This window comes from Acipenser ruthenus, chromosome 4 (assembly GCF_902713425.1).
Source record: "Acipenser ruthenus chromosome 4, fAciRut3.2 maternal haplotype, whole genome shotgun sequence".
Classification (NCBI taxonomy): domain Eukaryota; kingdom Metazoa; phylum Chordata; class Actinopteri; order Acipenseriformes; family Acipenseridae; genus Acipenser; species Acipenser ruthenus.
Genome location: NC_081192.1, coordinates 41466494 through 41487717, shown reverse-complemented (window position 1 = coordinate 41487717; position 21224 = coordinate 41466494). Strand labels below are relative to the sequence as shown.

Genomic DNA, 21224 nt, shown 5'->3' with positions numbered 1-21224 from the left:
GAGCAGAATTCAGATCTGGGCAGGTCAAATCAGAAGTGACATAGGCACATCAAAGGGATCTCACTTAATTCCAATGTGACCATATTCATTTCCTATTGACCACGGGCACTTCCAGTGAGGTCCTGACAATTTCTGAATTCTGCACACCTACAGATGTTGCTTTCAACATAGAGTAAAACAATACTGGTAAGACAATGACTGTACTTTTTCAGACAAGTATGACAGGAAATTACAAGAACATTTTTGTTTTGTTTTGTTTTATCAGACTACGATGTGCAGCAGGTAAAGGGCTGCAGTTGGTAAATGCTGACACACTCATCAAGCTTACTGAGCACATTCAAGTAGTAGATCATCAAGTCATATATATAATCAGTTGCTGCCTGTGAGACAGGCGGGGAAGGTTACCAGTGTTGCCAAGTCTCACGAGAAAAAGCGACACTGGTTTTCAAAACAAGCCCAAAACATGCGAACAAGCCCAATCCTGCTTATTATAAGCGGACTTGGCAATTGTGAAGGTTACCTCAGCGGCCAGTTTCAATTGGACAGCAGCGATCTGAGGAGGCTTGTGCTGTCAGAGATTCTCTCCTTTCTTTTAAATTGTGTTGGATTTGCTGTTGTGTTAAATATTAATGATGCAAACAAATAAAACACAATCAATACGTCCATTTGCAATTTTATTTGGTCAGTTCTGAGAGGGCATCAACAACTTGTTGGTTGTTGCGCTGTTTTGGGCGATCGAGCTGGCTCATGACATCCAGTTCACCAGCTATATTTATTAACGAGGAAGGCAGGCACACATTGTCTTTGGACATAGCTGGGATCAAAAAAGGATGGGAATTAATTCAGTTAGACATTTAAGCAGCTCACTTGCTCTTCGTATTTAACTTCAGTGTAGTTTTTACAGCAAGTGTATTCTCAAACAGCTGCTTTAATACTACAAGAGCATACCGCAGTTCATGGTAAGTGGTTTTATACAGAACTGTAAACGCACAAGAGATATACAACATGACAGTCCAGACACAACAAAAAACAGCAATAAAAAAAGGTGACTGCATCATCATTAATGTAAACTACATCATAAAATCGCCCATCAGCCACTACTTTCTGCCATCTTGGAATCCACAGTAACAACTGACCTTCTCCCTTGCAATATTTACAGTTAAGGATAAACACGCTCATTAACATCTACACGTGAAATGCGGATTTCCATGCGAAACTGGGTGTGGTTTTCCTGTGTGTTTCGTAAATGAGATTTACCCTATCACTCTCTTTGGCTGTTTTTTTCGGCCACAAACCTGATTTACATGAGTAATTCTCCCAAACGTGCACGCGCATCAGCATTTCATGTGTAAATTGACCCGCATTGAAACCCCAAGATACTTAACTTGAACTCAACAGATTATTATTATTATTATTATTATTATTATTATTATTATTATTATTATTATTATTCCACACATTTTATCACCAAGTACTTGTATTTTTCAAGTTAAAGTTGAGTATATAATTTATTTTGTATACTGTTCTATACTGTGCTAGAAATGTTAAATGTGGTTAGAAATTGTATTGTATTGTATTACTTGTATTGTAACGCTTGAAATGTTTTTGCTTATGATTGTAAGTCGCCCTGGATAAGGGCGTCTGCTAAGAAATAAATAAATAATAATAATAATAATAATAGAAATAACACTATGTAACACAATGTTTGTTCCTGGGTAGTAAGTGTTATTTCCTGATTGCTTATGCTTCAAAAGTATAGAAAATGGCTATTATTCCCCACAAACTTTGCTTTTGTGACCAGGACAGTGATATTTTGAAATTTACCTATTTCCAATGAGAAAATGGGCGAATTTGTGTCTTTTCGTTCACATAAAGTCAGAAAAAAACAACATATGAATAAAAATTAACATGTATTTATACTAAAGTAATACAAAAATGACTACAAAAGATTTAGAAGTGAGTAGTTTTTCGAGATTTACGATTATACTGTAAATCACCTTCACGAATCAGCCCCCAAATGTAGTCTCCCATCATGTTCTCGTTATACTGTCCTTGGTAGCGGCGTTCAAAGTCCAGTATATCCTGGTGGAAGCGCTCGCCTTGCTCCTCCGAGTACGCTCCCATGTTCTCCTTGAATTTATCAAGATGAGCATCAAGGATATGGACTTTGAGGGACATCCTACAGCCCATTGTGCCGTAGTTCTTCACCAGAGTCTCAACCAGCTCCACATAGTTTTCGGCCTTGTGATTGCCCAGGAAGCCCCGAACCACTGCGACAAAGCTGTTTCAAGCCACTTTCTCCTTACTAGTGAGCTTCTTGGGGAATTCATTACACTCCAGGATCTTCTTTATCTGTGGTCCGACGAAGACACCGGCTTTGACCTTTGCCTCAGACAGCTTAAGGAAGAAGTCTTGAAGGTACTTGAAGGCTGCCCGCTCCTTATCTAGAGCTCTGACAAATTGTTTCATAAGGCCCAATTTGATGTGCAGTGGTGGCATCAGCACCTTCCGGGGGTCCACCAGTGGCTCCCACTTGACGTTGTTCCTCTCCACAGAGAACTCGGTCCGCTGTGGCCAGTCCCGCCTGTGGTAGTGTGCCTTGGTGTCCCTGCTGTCCCAAAGGCAAAGATAGCAGGGAAACTTGGTAAAACCGCCTTGGAGACCCATCAGGAATGCCACCATTTTGAAGTCTCCTATGACCTTGATGCCATCTCAGAAAAATGCAGATATGTATCCACTTAGGCAGCTGGAACTAAACTGAACTGGTGGGCTTAAGGCCCCTGTATTTATACTACTATTTATATTACTGGAAAGTTCTAGAAGTTACTCCAGGTTTACTCAGCACTGAATCTATCTGGAATGTTCTGGAAAATAGGTAAATTTCAAAATATCACTGTCCTGGTCACAAAAGCAAAGTTTGTGGGGAATAATAGCCATTTTCTATATTTTTGAGGCATAAGCAATTAGGAAATAACACTTACTACCCAGGAACAGAAAAAAATATATATATATATTACACAGTGTAATTTAAATAATTAGATTTAAATTAATGATAAAATTAATATTAAATAAGTAATTTTGATCAGGATTAACACATTTATTTAAAGAAAGTAACATATTCAACCAAATCAAAGTTTAAGGATCATTCAACCAAATAAAAACATTATTTGGGCGCACTGAAAGGTGAACAAATATAAAATAAAACTTGTAAGAAATGTAAAAATGCGATATGTTTTGACATCTATAATAAATGGCTTTACAAGAACACATGTTCTTTCCGCAAAAAAGTCAAGTCAGATACACTTCAAAAATCTTATAGCCTATCTTCCCTCACAAATGACAGACTTTCCTTGTGTGTGTGTGTATATATATATATATATATATATATATATATATATATATATATATATATATAAAAACACAGAATCAACACAGCAACTATTGGGAATCTATTTAAAAGTTTTACACAGCAAAAAGTAAAAAACCGATTATGCGCGCACACCCTTAGTGATCGCTATGGAAAGCCATCTGGAACAATAAAAAAAAAAAGCGTTGTGCTGCTTTAGAGCGAGCCAAAATCTCATGGGACTGAAATGCCTCGCTTGACAGTACCTGAAAATGTTGTGTAGTGGTTTTTATATAGACTGTATATATATATATATATATATATATATATATATATATATATATATATATAGTTGTGACTGTGTTATGTGGAATGTAAAACGAGAACCAAAACAGTGCTGTTTTTTTTTTCCCTTCAATTTACAACGCCATTTCACACGTTTGTTTTATTTGAAGTATTTCAAGTTAAATTTCAGTTTTCGTTTGCTTGTTCAGGTACAAAAAGGCACAAGTAAACCTGAGTCATGTTATTACTTTATGACAATGTGTCGATGGCCACTGTTTACTGTGAAGAAACAGCAATGGCAAGCAAGTAATGAAAAAAAAGAAAAAAGAAATAAAATGCCTTGTCAAATTTATGTACAATTTATTTGGGAGAAAAAAAAACATTTAACTTGAACTGCTATTTGGCATCCTTTGTTTTGTAGTTAATTCATTGGGGTAAAGTAAGTCCTACACAACTTATTCTTTACTCCTAGGATATTTTTGTACTTTAACATGTTACATATTGTAAGGTCTTGCTGTAAAATATAAAGGCACACACAGGGGCCACGCCCCCCCCCCCCGCCCGAACGAACATTTAAAAATCCTGTGTTCGTCGATGCACTAACATATATATATATATATATGTATAACGGTGTATACCACGACGGGCCGTGCGGTTCCTATGATCCATGATACATACCACGCTTGGGGTGGTGATAAGGCCTGTGGCGTCAGCATCCCTGTATACTGCGGAACAGGTTATGACTTCCATTTGCCCCATAATGCCATAATACTAATATATAGTGACAAATAAAGAGGTAGGTCTAAACTTGTGCACATTAAACAGACAAGGGTCAGGTACACGTAGCAGGTTATCCACACAAAACAGGGCCAGGCCACAAATCAGGTAATCAGAACAGTCCAGGTCAAAACTTGCAGGTATCAGTCTCACACAGGTTTTTCTTTCTCTTTCTTGCAGCATAATGCTCCTTCACTATTTGAATGGGGCTGTCCCTTTTTGTGTCATACAAACGCCCCATCATTGTGACATCATTTACTTTCATGGGGCTGTCTGGGAAATGCAAATGGGAAAGGCCATCTTGTTTCCGGTAATGTGAGGCCATAGTTTGCCAACAAACTTGCCCTCATTTACCTCCCATTAATGACCCTACCCCTTGTTCTGTTACTATATATACCGACATTGATACTCCTGGAGATGTTATTGTAGTAAAAAAACAAAATGGTGACAGCTCATTGTATTTGTTTGTGCAGCAAAAATGTGCACTGTCTCTGTATATCCTCACAGTATGTACCATACAGATGGTAAACCACATTTACATATAATTATTTTATCAAGTGCTAATTACTGAAGTAATTGCATTACAATGCAAATAACTTTTTATAGCAGAATACATTTTTTGATATAAATAAATAAATAATGACTCTTATCAGTATATCAGCTAGCTTTTAAGTCAATAAAGTATTTCTAGTATTAAAACAAAACAAAAGACGGAATATAACATGCATTTGCCATGTCTGCAAACCTATGTCACGTACAGTATCCATTTAAGAGAGATTGAATACCTGAATGAGAACCAGACAGCGAGGACAGCAGCGAAGAGTTCAGCTGGGTTGGTTCATCATATACATCTACCACATCATGAAGAGATGTCTGGAAAAATACAAACTGCCCGAACAGAACTGTTGGAAAAAACAAACAAACAATAAAATCACGATTTTGCCATCACATTCTTTGCTGCAACAAAACACAGGTTACAGTCAGTGAGAAATGAATGCTATTTCCATATGATTATAATGAAGATTAAATGTTTTACATGCATTTATGATACAATTTTATTCTTGGTTCTTCCTGTTTTTCTACCCCCGTCTCATTGTTATTTTTGTGATTAAAAACTATAATCTTTAATTTTTAAGCAGCACTTACATTGTTGCTATATAACTCCAATAAATATATAACATTTAAAATAATAAATAAACAAAATTAATTCAAAAGTTGTGCATGCTGATTCGCTGGAGAGGCAAATTCAAGGCTGATCCTCAAAGCCAGCATTGCATGATAAAATAAATATAAGTTTATATAAAATAATGTTAATTAGAATTAATACAGATTTAAAGATAAAAGTAACACCATTACATCATGTAATGAATATAAACACCATACATCATGTAATGAATATAAACAATAACAAGTAGTTGTCATGCCATCAAAAACCTATTATTATTATTATTATTATTATTTATTTCTTAGCAGACGTCCTTATCCAGGGCGACTTACAATTGTTACAAGATATCACATTATACATTATTTCACATTATACATATATCACATTATTTTTACATACAATTACCCATTTATACAGTTGGGTTTTTACTGGAGCAATCTAGGTAAAGTACCTTGCTCAAGGGTACAACAGCAGTGTCCCCCACTGGGGATTGAACCCACAACCCTCCGGTCAGGAGTCCAGAGCCCTAACCACTACTCCACACTGCTGCCGAACCTATAAATACCTCCAATGTTTTGATTCAAACACATGCTCCCTTGAGAAAGATATGTACAACATATCAAAACGTTGGGAAGCTGGCTCTTTGAGAATATATATATATATATATATATATATATATATATATATATATATATATATATATATATATATATATATATACATACACACACAGTGCCTTGCAAAAGTATTCAGACCCCTGACCAATTCTCTCATATTACTGAATTACAAATGGTACATTGAAATTTTGTTCTGTTTGATATTTTATTTTAAAACACTGAAACTCAAAATCAATTATTGTAAGGTGACATTGGTTTTATGTTGGGAATATTTTAAGAAAAATAAAAAACTGAAATATCTTGCTTGCATAAGTATTCAACCCCCACACATTAATATTTGGTAGAGCCAGCTGCAATAACAGCTTTAAGTCTTTTGGGGTAAGTATGTACCAGCTTTGAACACAGTGTCGGAGTGATTTTGGCCCATTCTTCTTGGCAGATTTGCTCCAGGTTGTTCAGGTTGGTTGGACAACGCTTGTGGACCGCAATTTTCAAATAGTGCCACAGATTCTCAATGGGACTGAGATCAGGACTTTGACTGGGCCACTGTAGGACATTCACCTTTTTGTTCTTGAGCCACTCCAATGTTGCTTTGGCCTTGTGCTTGGGATCATTGTCCTGCTGAAAGGTGAATTTCCTCCCAAGTTTTTTAGCGGACTGAAGCAGGTTCTCTTGCAGTATTTCCCTGTATTTTGCTCCATCAGTTCTTCCTTCATTTTTAACAAGATGTCCAGTCCCTGCTGATGAGAAGCATCCCCACAGCGTGATGCTGCCACCACCACACTTCACTGTAGGGATGGTGCGTCTTGAGACATGGGCAGTGTTAGGTTTGCGCCACACATAGCGCTTTGAGTTTTGGCCAAAAAGCTCTATCTTGGTCTCATCTGACCACAAAACCTTTTCCCACATCGCAGCTGGGTCACTCTCATGCTTTCTGGCAAACTCCAAACGTGCTTTCAGATGGTACTTTTTGAGTAATGGCTTCTTTCTTGCCACCCTCCCATACAGGCCAGTGTTATGCAGAGCTCTTGATATGGTTGACTGGTGCACCATTACTCCACTCCCAGCCACTGAACTCTGTAGCTCCTTCAAAGTGATTGTTGACCTCTCTGTGGCTTCTCTCACAAGTCTCCTTCTTGTTTGAGCGCTGAGTTTTGAAGGACGGCCTTTTCTTGGCAGTGGCTGGGTGGTGTGATGCAGCTTCCACTTCCTGATTATTGATCCAACTGTGCTCACTGGGATATCCAATTGATATTTTGATTGGTTTATCTGTCCTACCTGCTCACTCTGGCATAGGTTTAGAGGGAACAGGAACAGGTTTATGAATATGCAGGACAAGAATAATCAAAACATGCACTATACACACACCTGCCAGGTTAGTGCAAAGATCCAACTACATTAATATCTATGTTTGTACTCAAAATGTGCACAGAACACTTTGTAACGTAGGCAGTGAAATCTGTTGTCTGTCTAAACACTGTTGTGTTACTTAGCATGTAGAGTTCTCACTTAATGTTTATTAATGGTACTTATTCCACCCTAACCAATCAAAAAAATTGATTTGTTTATCTATTGTCATTATATGGGGCTTGTCGTAGATATTCATAAACCTGTTCCCACCCCTCTGAACCTCTGAACACGTTATTTGGTACTTTAAATGCTCTTTCGTGGAATGCAGAGTCATAATTAAAATGTAATGTTAAGGTTACTGTTATATACTGTATAGAGTATAAGACACATTGTATTGGTGTAAGTGTTCCCAGAGATACAATAAATGAATTAAGCACTCACAACTATTGAGTAGTTACTAGCTTTATGATTTGTCTATGGACAGCCATCATAATTAATTAAATAACTATCCAAGTCTAATTTAAAATTCCCTTCCCACAAAATGTCATCTTAGAAATTGATTGGATTACTAATGGAAAACAGTGGTAAACAGACAATCACTATGAATAGCAGTAAAGCAAATTAATCTGTGAGCTCTGTGTGCCAAAAGAAATACAGAATGGCTGTAGACCCAGCTGCATTGTCATGGCTAGATTACAACCGGAGTTGTACTTTACAGTCATGGTTTTTTGAAAATGTTGCAATTCCATATACACCCTGGACACTGTCTTCATGAATACGTTGGTCAATACAGCAAGCTGAGGAACAAGCTGGTTGCACTGGCACCCATTATCATGTCCATGTGAAATCTAGATCCTTTTGCTTTCTCAGTACTGTTTCAGAATGCTTTAATACAAACCGCACACAGAATATATTGGTTTAGTGGCTCACAAGATGAACCTGACAACATAAATATGAATTGTAGCCTATTTTCCAGTTTTACATTTTCTTTTCTGTTTTGACCAGTCAGTGTAAAGCCAAATACATTTATTTTGAGATGCAACATGCTAGTTTTGTTTAATTAGTTCAATGTCATGGTCATAAACACAAAAAGCATGCAGAGTTTATATAACCCTGAAAATATAAAGTTACTACCTCAACTAGTTTATGAGACACAAGGCTTTGGAGCAAAAAAAAAAAAAAAAAAACTCTATCAAGAAAGGTTTTTTTTTCTTGTGCTACAACTCATGATCAAAATGAACTTTGGGGCTCACAGAATACAAATGAAGCATTAGGTCTAGTAGTAGTGACAGACATCTTAGGTCACAGGTCAAAGTGAATGGTGCTGTAAGATTGTGTCCGCCGAGTTCCCATATCACTGAAAATAGGAAGTTTTGAGCTTATATAGTTCATGGAATTATAACAGTAGCAAATGCGGTGGTGACAGCGGTTTCGAAAAATAATTCAAACTGCCTTTATGCGGATGATTAATTAGTTTGAAAAGGTATGTTAAAAAAACACTTCAACATTATCTGGTGGGTCATCCAAATATAAAGAATAGAGCCAGGCATCATGTCAATGTGAATTTATGGAGTACACCACAAGTTACATGTCAATGTGAATTTATGGAGTACACCACAAGTTACATGCCCAAGGTTTGTCATGCCACTAAAAGATCTATTTGTCTGTAATGTGAGCTGAACTGAAATGTCAAAAAGAATCAATCTTGGTTACTGGAGGGACTTTGATTAAAAGAGGTCAATAGCAATCTTGTCTCGTTTTATGGGGTGTACAATATGAAACATACACACAGTGGGGTCATGAGAGCAGAACTGATACCAGTAATCCAACCTTGAATCATTTACAAATGTCCTAGTGCAAAATGAACATCCATCATAATGCACTGTATATTGACTTTATGATCAAAGACAATTTTGAGACGCTCTCCGCTTTTTATCATGATTATTGCTTTCGGTAACATTAGGGGTATTTTCACCAAACTGCCTGATTTTTTCTTTTTCTTCTCACAAAAAATTGGCAAATGTTGCACAGGGCAGCATCCTAAAACAACTGCAGTGACAGTAAAACAACTTCTATATAAACATACACATTATCCATCACATCAGATGTATGTGATAAGAAATCTGCATTTTAGACACATTTTTCTGTTGATGCAGAACTAGAATATAATTTGTGTCGTAAAACCTGAAGTGTTCCAATGAACCAGGAGCCAAAATGTCACCCAAAGCTTAATCACCCCTAATGTCTAAAATGTGTCTCATAGATTCAACCGATAATATCTCTCTCTCTCTCTCTCTCTCTCTCTCTCTCTCTCTCTCTCTCTCTCTCTCTCCCTCTCCCTCTCCCTCTCTCTCTCTCTCTCCCTCTCTCTCTCCTTATCTGAGGAATGTATGTGTTGTTGCAAGTAGGGGGTGTGGAGAGGACTAATGCCACCAATTGTCCAGGGTTAATAGAAAAGTATTTTACTTTATGTTACTCTGTATCAGGGCTAATTCTACTCTAGTAGTAGTGAATTTCTCTGTATAATTTTTACCTGATTACTGTGGTTTGAAATTGTTTGTTGTGTCAGGTAATTTTTACTCTCAGGTCTCAATAGATATTAAGAAAATATTAGACTTTGTTTTCTTAAATTGGCGACCACGAAGGGACCTGAGACGTTAAAAAAAATCTAGAAATGGCTATTCAATTTCAATAAGAAGTCAGGACTACCAGCATTTATGACACATCAGTCATTTTTTACTCCCAGCACAGGGAGTAAATCGGGAGCAGTTTTTTTAGAATTGACTAGCAGTGACTTGCATATAGAGAACCTATTGGTAAATAAGGATTATAACCTAATTACTAGAGATAGGGAAATGGTGTTGGTTTGACCAACCCCTTTTTAAAGAGAGTAGCAGGATAACTAACAGGTAGTGTAAAGAATAGCTGAGAGAGCTGTGTGGGGGTATTGTGCCACAGTTTTGCCAGAATACACTACCATAAGAGTAGGAAAGTTGGGAGTTGTTATTACCGTGAGGGCCAGAGTGACGGACAGCGTCTGGACATAATGCATAGCACACAACTTAAATAGGAGCTATGGAGAAGTTTAATAGAAAGGCAGAATCGTGTTCTGAGACTCTCCAATGAGAAATGCATAAAATTGTTGGTACAGTGGGGGAAGCCATGCCTTAAAAAAATAATTATAGAATGGGTAGAAACACAAGAAAAAAACAAAGTACAAAAAGAAAGACATAAAACAGCTAATGTGGTTTGGAACATATATATGCACCATGAGAGCAGATCCAGAGAAAAACGTTAGACAACAAGAAAAAGACTTAGCCAGGCTGTCTGATACAGTAAATGTATTAAGAATTAGTAAAGATTCCTGAGCATCTCAAAAGAAAACTCTGAACTACTAAAGGAAGTAGGGCAAGTGGATTACACCACTGATTGGTGAGAATGGGCATAGAGCATGGAAGCAGTACGCCATAGCAGGCCAGATTTAAATGAGACCCACTGGTGTGCTGTAATAGTCGTCTGTCTGAGTGCAGACTTCAAGAATGCCATTAACATTACACCTTACACACGTCCAGGGGGGAATCCAGCTGGGTTGCTAGGGATGCAGTGAGATGACATGACGCTATTCACTTCCATTAAGCAGAAACCATGAGAGCACCCCATGGCGTATGGCAACCGTAAATACGCTGCTTATGAGTTAGTGGTACAAGTGCTAGGTTATAACAATGACCTCTTTTAAAAGGGTATTTGTAACAGGTTTGGAGTCACAATTTAAAATGGCTGTAGGTATTAATGTAACAGCGCAGCATCCCTGGTGAACCAATGTACAGCGTTTACAGGCTACGTTTCAAATGTTGAAAGAAGGAGGGCTATTGGCACCATGCCCCTCCACGAACCCTAAATAAGAAAAGAGTAAAGTAGTTGTGCTATAATTGCAGGGAACCAGGTCGCATCTCCCGCCGGTGCACTAAACCCCTGAAACCAATGGCAGCTGCTCCGGCCCCTCAAGCACAGAAACCAGGCCAGGGCTATGCACTGACCTGACCAAGGCCCTTGAGACCCTTAATGAGCATTTGTCAAGAATAGGCCCTGACAGAGGGATATACTGAGCTCTGCTAGGCCTCCCCTTTGTTTGGTTTCGTACGGCAGGATAGATGGAAACGGCCTTTAATCGATGGATCAGTGAGTGGAGGCCCACTGGTCCCTTTTTGGTCAATACTGGCACATCTGTATCTATCCTACACTCCGAGCAACCCAAACGACACCCCTTATTCTCAGGTGGTGGCACCTCTCTGGATGGCTTCAAATGACACTGTTATCTGCTCTGATATGGATTCGTATTTTGTAATATACTTGTTTTTACTAGAACTGAAGTCATTGTATTTTATCTTGCTCTTAATTGTATTAATACCTGTACTGTGATTCTTGAAATTAATTTTTTGTTTACAACTGTAAGTTGCCCTGGATAAGGGCGTCTGCTAAGAAATAAATAATAATAAATAATAATAATAAAATAATATAATAATAAAATAATAAAATAAATAATAATAATAAAAATAATAATAATAATGACTGCAGTCTGTTGCAAGGTGAGGAAAATATAAATGGATCACCACATAAGAGAACCCGACAGTATTGTTACCCAAGGGAGGTAGAGGACAACTTGCACAACATCATCACATCTTTACTACATCAGGGTGTACTAAAGGGATGTACATCTGTTACCAACTCACCCATATGGCCAGTAGAGAAGCCGTACAGCTCCTGGTGGTTTACAGTGGACTACAGCTTGCTTAACAAAAGCACTCCAGCAGCCAGACCACAGGTAAGAGACACACCTCCCGTATTATCCAGTGTACCTCCTAATGCTACTGTATTCTCTGCATTGGAGTGTGCCACTGAAAGAGGACTGTCAGTACAAGTTTGCATTTACCTTTGAGGACAAGCAGTACACTTGGACTCGGTTGCCACAGGGGTTTCATAACTTAGCTACCTTATTCCACAAACGAGTGGATGCGGCCATTAAAGGGTTCAGCAAGCCAGACGCTTTGTTACAATATGTAGATGATCTGCTTCTGGTAACAGAAACACAGGAGGAACATGATGAACTCTTGCCCAAGCTCCTGAAACTTCTGACACAGTTAAAGGTCAACCCCAAGAAAGCACAGATAGCTCAACAGTCTGTCAGTTTTCTGGGACTTATAATTTTGAAGGAAGGACGCATGCCAAACAAAGAAAAGGTCAAACTCATCACACGCATACCTGTAACTACCTGTAACTACGACCACTCGCCGCTCCTTTCTGGATTTTGTTAGCTACCAGAGGGACTTCATACCTGGGTTCGCGGAAGCAGCAAAACCCCTGTATGACCTCACTAAAAAGAGATCCCAGGTGACAAGTTACCATGAACAGTACCACACTGCTGCCATGGAGGTTCTGAAAACAGTGGTAGCACAACCAACATCCCTCATCACTCCCAACCCTTCAGCACGGTTTCACTTGGAATTGGCAGCAACTGCACATGCACTGTCAGCTGTCCTGTCACAAGAAAGAGATGGCAAGATGAGACCTACCTACCTTTGCACCAAGAGCTACACAAGGGCCTGAATCCAAATACACAGCCTGTGAACTACATCTAAATGCTACCTGCTGGGCTGTATGACACTTTACATGGGTGGTAGGGCTGAACCCTCTAATAGTACATACACCCCATACACTTTTCTCACTTTTACTTAACTCAAGCACCACTCAATTGTCATCCCAATGCCTTAGTATATGGAGCCTAATGCTCATGCAAAGGGACATGAGTGTCTCCACATGAAAAATCACACTACTCTCCTAACAGAAGGCACCCCCCACACCTGTCCCTTACTTCTCCCTCTTCTTCCCTCTGACCCTTTATTGATCCAACTACTTCCCAATGCTACGCCTGTGTACATTGATGGCTCTAGCTATTATGTTAGAGGTAACCCTCATGCTGGATTCTCGGTGGTTACCACACACACACAAAGATGCTCAATTATGAGGCATTCATCCCAATTAGCAGAAATGTGTGTGTCTTACTGTACACCTTACAAAATGTTTCTGGACCATTGCAGACATTTTCAGACAGTGCATATGTAGTTAACACTGCCAAGGCACTGCCCCTCTGTGCAGCCAAGTTTTTAGCACCTCCGGTTTTGAGCACCTCAGGAGGCAATGCACTCATAGCTCATTGTGGGGTCAGGTGTGGGATCTATTCCAGCATCGTAAGACTGTAGCCATTGCCAAGGTAAAAGCACACGCTAAAATACAGGGTAATGAGCAGGCCGATGCTGCCGCAAAGGAAGGGGCAGCGCATGGTCCCATTTGGGAAATTCCACAAGGTGTACCTGTATCAGGTCTCAATTTCATGGAGCGTTACAATATACAGTATACCAGTGCTGTTGATGCATTCAGTGGGAAATTTGGGCTTGCTTGGTATTGCAAAAAACACTGATTGAGCCTCAGTGTGAGGCTCGATCAGTGCTCGAAAGGGAGTCTTTTTTCGCGCACCACAAAACAATCCATTTTGTGTACAGTGTGCATTACGGCGTGAAGCTTTCACTGATTCATAAACATAAACTCACCCCTGATTGATTCCCTGCTTTAAGCATGGTTTATTATTATTATTATTATTATTATTATTATTACTAGAATTACAGATTTATTCAAACATCCTCCTACAGTTTTTTTTGGTCCTGCAGTTAAGAATGGAAATCTTATGTGTGTGTGTGGAAATGTGTTTACCAGCGTTGCCAAACAAAACGAAAATACAAAGTATTTATTTAAATTTTTTCTAAATTGTCCTGAATTTTTGGCAGACGTGATAGGGACATCGGAATCAGGTTTTGCAAACTGCCCGTGACTGGCAGCTGCAGACTCGTGTTTCGGTAGTAGGCTACTGTCGGTGGATTCCGTTTTTCTTTTTGCAACAGCTACCAACGCCACCCAGGGAACATTAATAATGCTGATGATGTCATCAAAAAGAGGCGGATTTTCGTTCTTAAACAACTATATACCCATTCATAAAGTGCTTTGCGACAGTCACCTGTTTGCTCAGATAATTTTATGAATAGCAATATGGACGACTTTTGTTAGTTTTTAACGAAATTCGTTTTATTACAGCAGTCAGCAAGTACTTTTATGAACAGGGCCCTTAATGTCTATTAAGCAACTATGACGTACCCAGCATAACCAGTGAATACACAAGGCTAGTTTTATACTCGCAGCTTGTATAAATAAAAGGTGCAAGGTCACTTTTAATGATAAAGTCTTGATAGTATATAAATACTGTTCACAATCAGTGCTCTTGCAAATGCCTTGGTAATCTCCATCTTAATTGAAACTTCGCCTTCATATAAGTAGCTAAACAGAGATTTGCCCAGAAATATTTTAAATTGTATGCAAAATTACACTGGGTTTAGATGTGACCAGGATGGCTGGTGGTGACGTCACACCAGGAAGTTAGACAGACAACAGTACTGGTGTTGAATGCGCTGGTGCGCAAGTTTTAATAATAAATGAACAAAATAAAAGGTTTGAACAAACAGGAAACAAAACACTAAACACAAACAAAATGGCACATTGGACAAAACAGACAGAAAACCAGACATGGAAAATAAAAGTATCGCGCTGGTATATATCCAGCACGAATAGCAATTGTATTTACTTTAATTCACCTCCCGACTCCCGTTACGCCTCTGAACACACCAACGCTGTGTGCGTGAAAACTGACTTTTTATGCAGCTGTGCTGGGACTCGCTTGCTTGATCAATCATTCATTCACTTGAATCCTGGCACAGTCTGCACATTAACGAATTTGTGGAATCCCCATGCCCCCATACAAATACCCACTTTAATCTGCACGTGAAATGATTGTGCAATCCCCGTGCCTAAATACAAATATACATTTAAATCACCAGTGCTACACAACCCAAGCTATACCCCATGCACCAATACATACATCAAACAAAAATAGACAATATTTTCTACGTTTTTTCACTATGTTCCCTGACCACATTCCGGCGCCTCCTTAAGACTCACGTCTTCAAACAGCACCTGTAGAACTCCTCTGTTTGTATCCTGGGACACTATCACCCTTCATTTAAATGTGCTTTATTTTGCTCTTATCTGCCCCCTATCTTACTGCATTTAATCCTGTACTTCAGAATACTGTAATCTGCCAAGTGTTTAACCTGTAGTATTTTGTATTTAATCATATCCTTATGTAACTATCACTATTTAATCATATCCTGATGTAACTATCACTATTATCTGCTGTATTATTGAATTGTGGTTTGTCACACTTGAACAAAAGTTATTGTATTTCTTGCTCTTATTGTATTACTTGTATTGTAACACTTGAAATGTATTTGCTTACGATTGTAAGTCGCCCTGGGTAAGGGCGTCTGCTAAGAAATAAATAATAATAATAATAATAATACAAAATACACCCAGGGGTGGGGGGTAGCCTGTAACAGTAGATCACACTGGGTTAATACTAAACAACTACTTGCTTACATGTTTTACATGGAAAACAACTGAATTACATAACTTTGTATGAAAAGGGCCAGCAAGGAGGATTAACATAAATGATCGTGTCTTATCGAATTCTGACACTTCAAAACAGTAGATACATTTCCTACGTTTTTCACTATGTTCTGTATTACACTCCCCAGTCCAGTGCTAATGAAGTTCTGACAAGGACTCTTGTAAAGGGAAACTGCTCTCAAAAGGCAAGCTAACTAAAGTAACATTTGGTTAAATGTGAACTTAGTATGCATGCACTTCTTAATAAGGTAAGTCATCATAATATATAATACATTTTAAATACATTTTCTTCTGGGAGCAGCATCTCAGATGATAGATTTGTGTTATTATGATTTAATATAAACATGTTTTGAACTCTATAGTGCCAACTGGGGGTTATCTGGTTGTTTACTTAAAAAAAAAATGTAAAAAAGCACAACTTTTTTTCTTGTGCATCAATGTGATTTGAGCTCACATATCACATATCAAAGTGATATCTTTGTTGATGCTTTTCTTTGATTTGTCAAAGTATCTTCATGACAGTGACTCTATCAAATTTCATCAAATTCAGCCGTCTTATTTACTTCATAGTAGCATAGCAAATATATGTGAGTTGGGAGACGAGAGAATACACCATTAAAACTATAATTGATCAACATTTGTCATGCTTACTAAATAAACAACTGAAACAACTCCTCAAGACTTATTTTCTGGAGTGAGGTAGGGAAGCTTAATGAAGGTGTGCTGTGCACTGAAGAAGCATTGTGGGCTGAAGTCTTTCCAGAAGCAATTTTTGCTGGATTACTGTGATTTAAGCAGAAACACCAATTTATATAAACGTAGTCCATTCTGCTCAATAAAGTGTACTTAGTAAAATATATATTTTTTCCCCAGAAGCATAAACTGGCTAATTATCAGATTAAGCCCTGATTCCCCCCTTAAAAAAAAAAAAAGCAACACAGAAAAATGCTGTACACATTTCTTTCAGAAACATAGGATAGCAAATATGACAGGGTGTATATTTGGTTTACTAAAATGCTGCAAAGTGGTTTCAATAAAGATAACAGAAAACTATAATTAGCCTGACACTAAATCAGATCATACTATATAGAGGAAGGAGTTTCAAGATGTATAAACCTAATATACAGAGAACATGTGGTAAAATATGTATGAGAGAAAGAGTTACAAAATGAGCAATACAACAGAATACATTTTTACTGTGCACTGGTCACATTGTCACAGGCCTGAGCTACATGGAAGTGTGAAAATAAGTACAGTAGAGAGTCAATTATCCAATCTTTGATCAACCATACTGTCTAATCAACAGAATTGCCCCTGTAATCATGTGATGAATTACGTGTGGTGTATTACGCACACAGCTTCTGCTGCTAAAACAGCTACTAGATTTAGCTGCCAAAACAAGGACCAACAGACTGAGGCAAATTACAGAATTATTCAGACCACCAAACCCTTAGATGGACTATTGTGTGCTTTAAATGGTTGCAGTTAAGCAAATTAAAACAGTCACCTCATTCTTGATTTTTCTTCTGTTTTGTTAGTAAGGGCTGGAGATCCTGTCTATGTTATTGAGCAGCTAAGAACTTATTTTATTTATTTCAATTGCACGGTATTACAATGCCGAATGCCTTAATAGAAACATTTTACTGAAATTTTGAAGTTTAATGATTCCTGAAGTTCTGTAATGTGTAAAAGTTATACTGAATTGTATTCTTTGATTTTTCACGTTATTCTATACATTATTAAACGTACAGTAATTGTTATTAATACCTGTTTTATTATCCATGCAAATCGATTATGCAAACCAGTATCGGTCCCAATTAGTTCAGATAATTGACTCTACTGTAATTATACTACCTAAATTTTTTCAACAATTCTAGTCATTACTTAAATCAAAAGTATTGCAGTGTCAGTTTAATATGCCGTCCCATTGAATGTTGGTATTTTTTGGTATGTAATGATGAAATCATTCATTTTATTCAGGCTGTTTGTAGTTCCCAGTAATTTTTACACTGCTTCTTAATTATGTTCATGTACGACTACATATGCATTCTTTAAGTTGTTTGTCCAATCCTTTTTTGTTGTTGATGTTAGTCCTATGAAATATTATTGAAATGAACATGGATGACAACTATAAATTCAGTATTTTGACTATTTCAGAATTCGAATCCTTATTTAAACCTATAGTTAGGAATGCCCCCAGTGGCTAATCCAGTAAAGACACCACTTCATGAGTAATGGGTAATTCACATGATCAAAAGCCTGCTGGTTTGAATCCTGGATGTGCTGAGCCCAGAGCTTGACATTGGCCTTTGTGATGCCATGGTTTGGGGAGCAGAAACTGTCTTGGCACAGTTCATTTAATCAAGCTTCAGCAACCCGACAAGAGCTGGAACAGAGGTTGTTCATTGATCTTTAGTTCTCCTGGTCAGTAAGTGGATTGGAGTATGATTATCACTACAAAAAAGTATTTTTTACTCAATATTTAATTAAGGCTAACTAACATTATCACAAGAGAACAATAATATACTATAAAAACACATAACGTTATGAAATCCCTAACACTAATTAAAATGTAATTAATAGCAATTTAAGATTTACAAGTTTAATTATAATCCCTTTTTAGGTTATATTAAACACAGTCAGAGATCAACCTTTCTGACATACCACTATGTGAGTGCCAGTCTTGCATGTGTTCACAAATTGAGCCTGGGACATGCATTGTGCGAATAATTTATCTTCTGGACTAAACATGTCATTGTTTGAAATATTACTGGTCTCATTCTGTGTGACAGAATAATGAAACATTTAAAAAAAGGCCACAGAGCAGTGAATTTATAACAGTAATCTTGCTGTAAGAAATAGAATCAGATATGGGATACAGTATTTGTATGGTATATATCACATGGCTTGTATTATATAGACATACAGTACAGTAGTCCCTTGTTAATACAGACACTTATGTCGTACAATTGGATATGTCGGACACAAGTTATGTCCCCAATAAGCAATTTAGTGTGATGCTAGGTCACTGAATTGCATGATGCAAAGAGACTCACTGAAAAATAAAAAAAAGTTTGTTATACTGACACCAAAGAGAGGACAAAAATAAAAGGGAACAGATACAAGCAGTCTACTAAATCACAAAAATAACGAACATGATTAAAAGAGGGCATGTAGAGTCTTACTCTATACAAAACTAACTGATCGAATGGTTGGAAAAGGGCGCAAAGCTTTCAGAAATACTGATGGACTCCAGTGGTTCGAAACGCAAGATGTGGATTAAAATAATACAATTTCTGAATTTTAAAAGAAAAGAAAGTTTGACTCATACCAAGAGAAAACAAAAGTAGCAGGCAGGCTATGTGTCTTTCTGGCAGCCAGGCATGCACTGTAAAATGTTCTATGCAAATCAAATACATGTAAATATTTATTTCTGCAAAGATGTTTTTTTAAACCGGACCGCTCGTTATTTCTGACAGCCTGTCTGTCCCCCGACATGTCCGGTTTAGCAAGGGACTACTGAATGTAATACTGACCCCTATTCACATAAATTTAACCCAAGTTATTTAAAGAATGGAAAGAATTAGTTTTGATAAATTAAATAATTCATTTTAAGTCTAATAGGCAGCTGTTAAAGATACCAACAGTCCAGAACAGTTCAGTGAAATATATATTATATATATATATATATATATATATAGTAATAAAACTTGCACCACTAAGGTTCGTGGCCCTTTTAAAAGCACAGACCCAGAACACAGAAATTTATTTTTAAAGCGCTGACGCGCTATTTTTGATAAACAAACAAACAAAAACAAAATAAACACCTAGCTCTAATGAGCACTAACTAAACACAACACAGAAACCTAAACTAACACGCAGGACGGCTAAGCCGTTTACCTGACAAATAACAAAATAAATCACACAGGTTTCACAAAATAAACCACACCTGGTTTAACACTACCTTTTTTTTTTTTTTTCTTTTACGGTTGAACCCAACTCCCAGCTGGGCTCTTCACTTTTCAGCAGCCTCAAACAGCCTGACTGCTTTCTTTAAATACCCTGCACCTGGCTCTAATTTACAATGATAGCCAAGTGCAGGGGATCATTACTAATTAACCAATTTACAATTACAATTAAACAATTAAACAAATGAAGCCTGTGACCTTCTGGGAGAAGTAGTCCTTTTTTTCCCCCTGGACTACACTTCCTCACTATACATATATATATATAGGTAGGGCATATCAAAAATAAACTAAAAACAAGCAGAAAATGTCAACTAGGGAATTAACAAAATTATATCATGTACTTCTCTGATGGCATTCCTCACTGATAATATCCAATACCAATATTCTTAAGTATGTTATGGTTTCAAATTTGTTTCTATGTTAAACTCCGATTTTCAACCATTAGTATCTTGGCAATAGTAAGGGATAGAGTGATGTCTCACTATCTATGCTAAAAGCACAACCTGGAGTTATGGGTGGTATGGCATTTCCTGACTTTAGTGGGTTTAGGGTGCACCACTGAAGTTAATTTAATTATCTTGTTTTTGTTATGAATTTCCTAACTTTTGTGTCTTCAAGCTTAAACCATAACTATTTTAATGACATTTTTTGTAATGAATTGTAATACGATGTGGTCCTGTGATAAATATGAAAAAATGAATGCCTCCCACAATCCAGTGTGAACAATGTTATTTCCTTGCGTTTGGGGCTATATTTCCTATCACTGTAAGCAAAGATCAAAGCTCAAATAAGCTGCTTGCAGCCCTGTTGGTGAAAGAGCATAGAATTATAAATAGCCTTTTGGATATAACTTAATCTAATCTTTTCTACAGAGAGTAAAGACTTGTATTAAAGATACATTGTGAAAACATCAGACTATACCCAGTTCCTAAGTACTTTTCTCATTAATTAAAGTCAGACTTTTTGCACACAACTGTTTTCGAATCTGATTTTTTGAGACTTTTTGAGACTTAATGAAGTGAACCTGCAGAATTTAGACATGAATTCCTTTGACTCAAATGAATATCCCTCACATGCATTCAATGAACCTGCAGCTTTCTCTGGGATTATCTTTAAATATTCTTTGAAGTAGCCCTAAATATGAGAGA

General features: G+C 37.4%; 1 protein-coding gene across 2 annotated transcripts in view; it reads right to left on the bottom strand.

Moving 5' to 3' along the window:
* Window positions 1–21224, bottom strand: part of LOC117400350 (CUB and sushi domain-containing protein 3) — a 524933-nt gene that overhangs the window by 123773 nt on the left and 379936 nt on the right. For both annotated transcript variants that reach the window (XM_059022384.1, XM_034000180.3), the window contains exon 32: window positions 5194–5310. In XM_059022384.1, the coding sequence (XP_058878367.1) occupies window positions 5194–5310 (117 nt within the window). The remainder of the gene's footprint in view (window positions 1–5193; window positions 5311–21224) is intronic.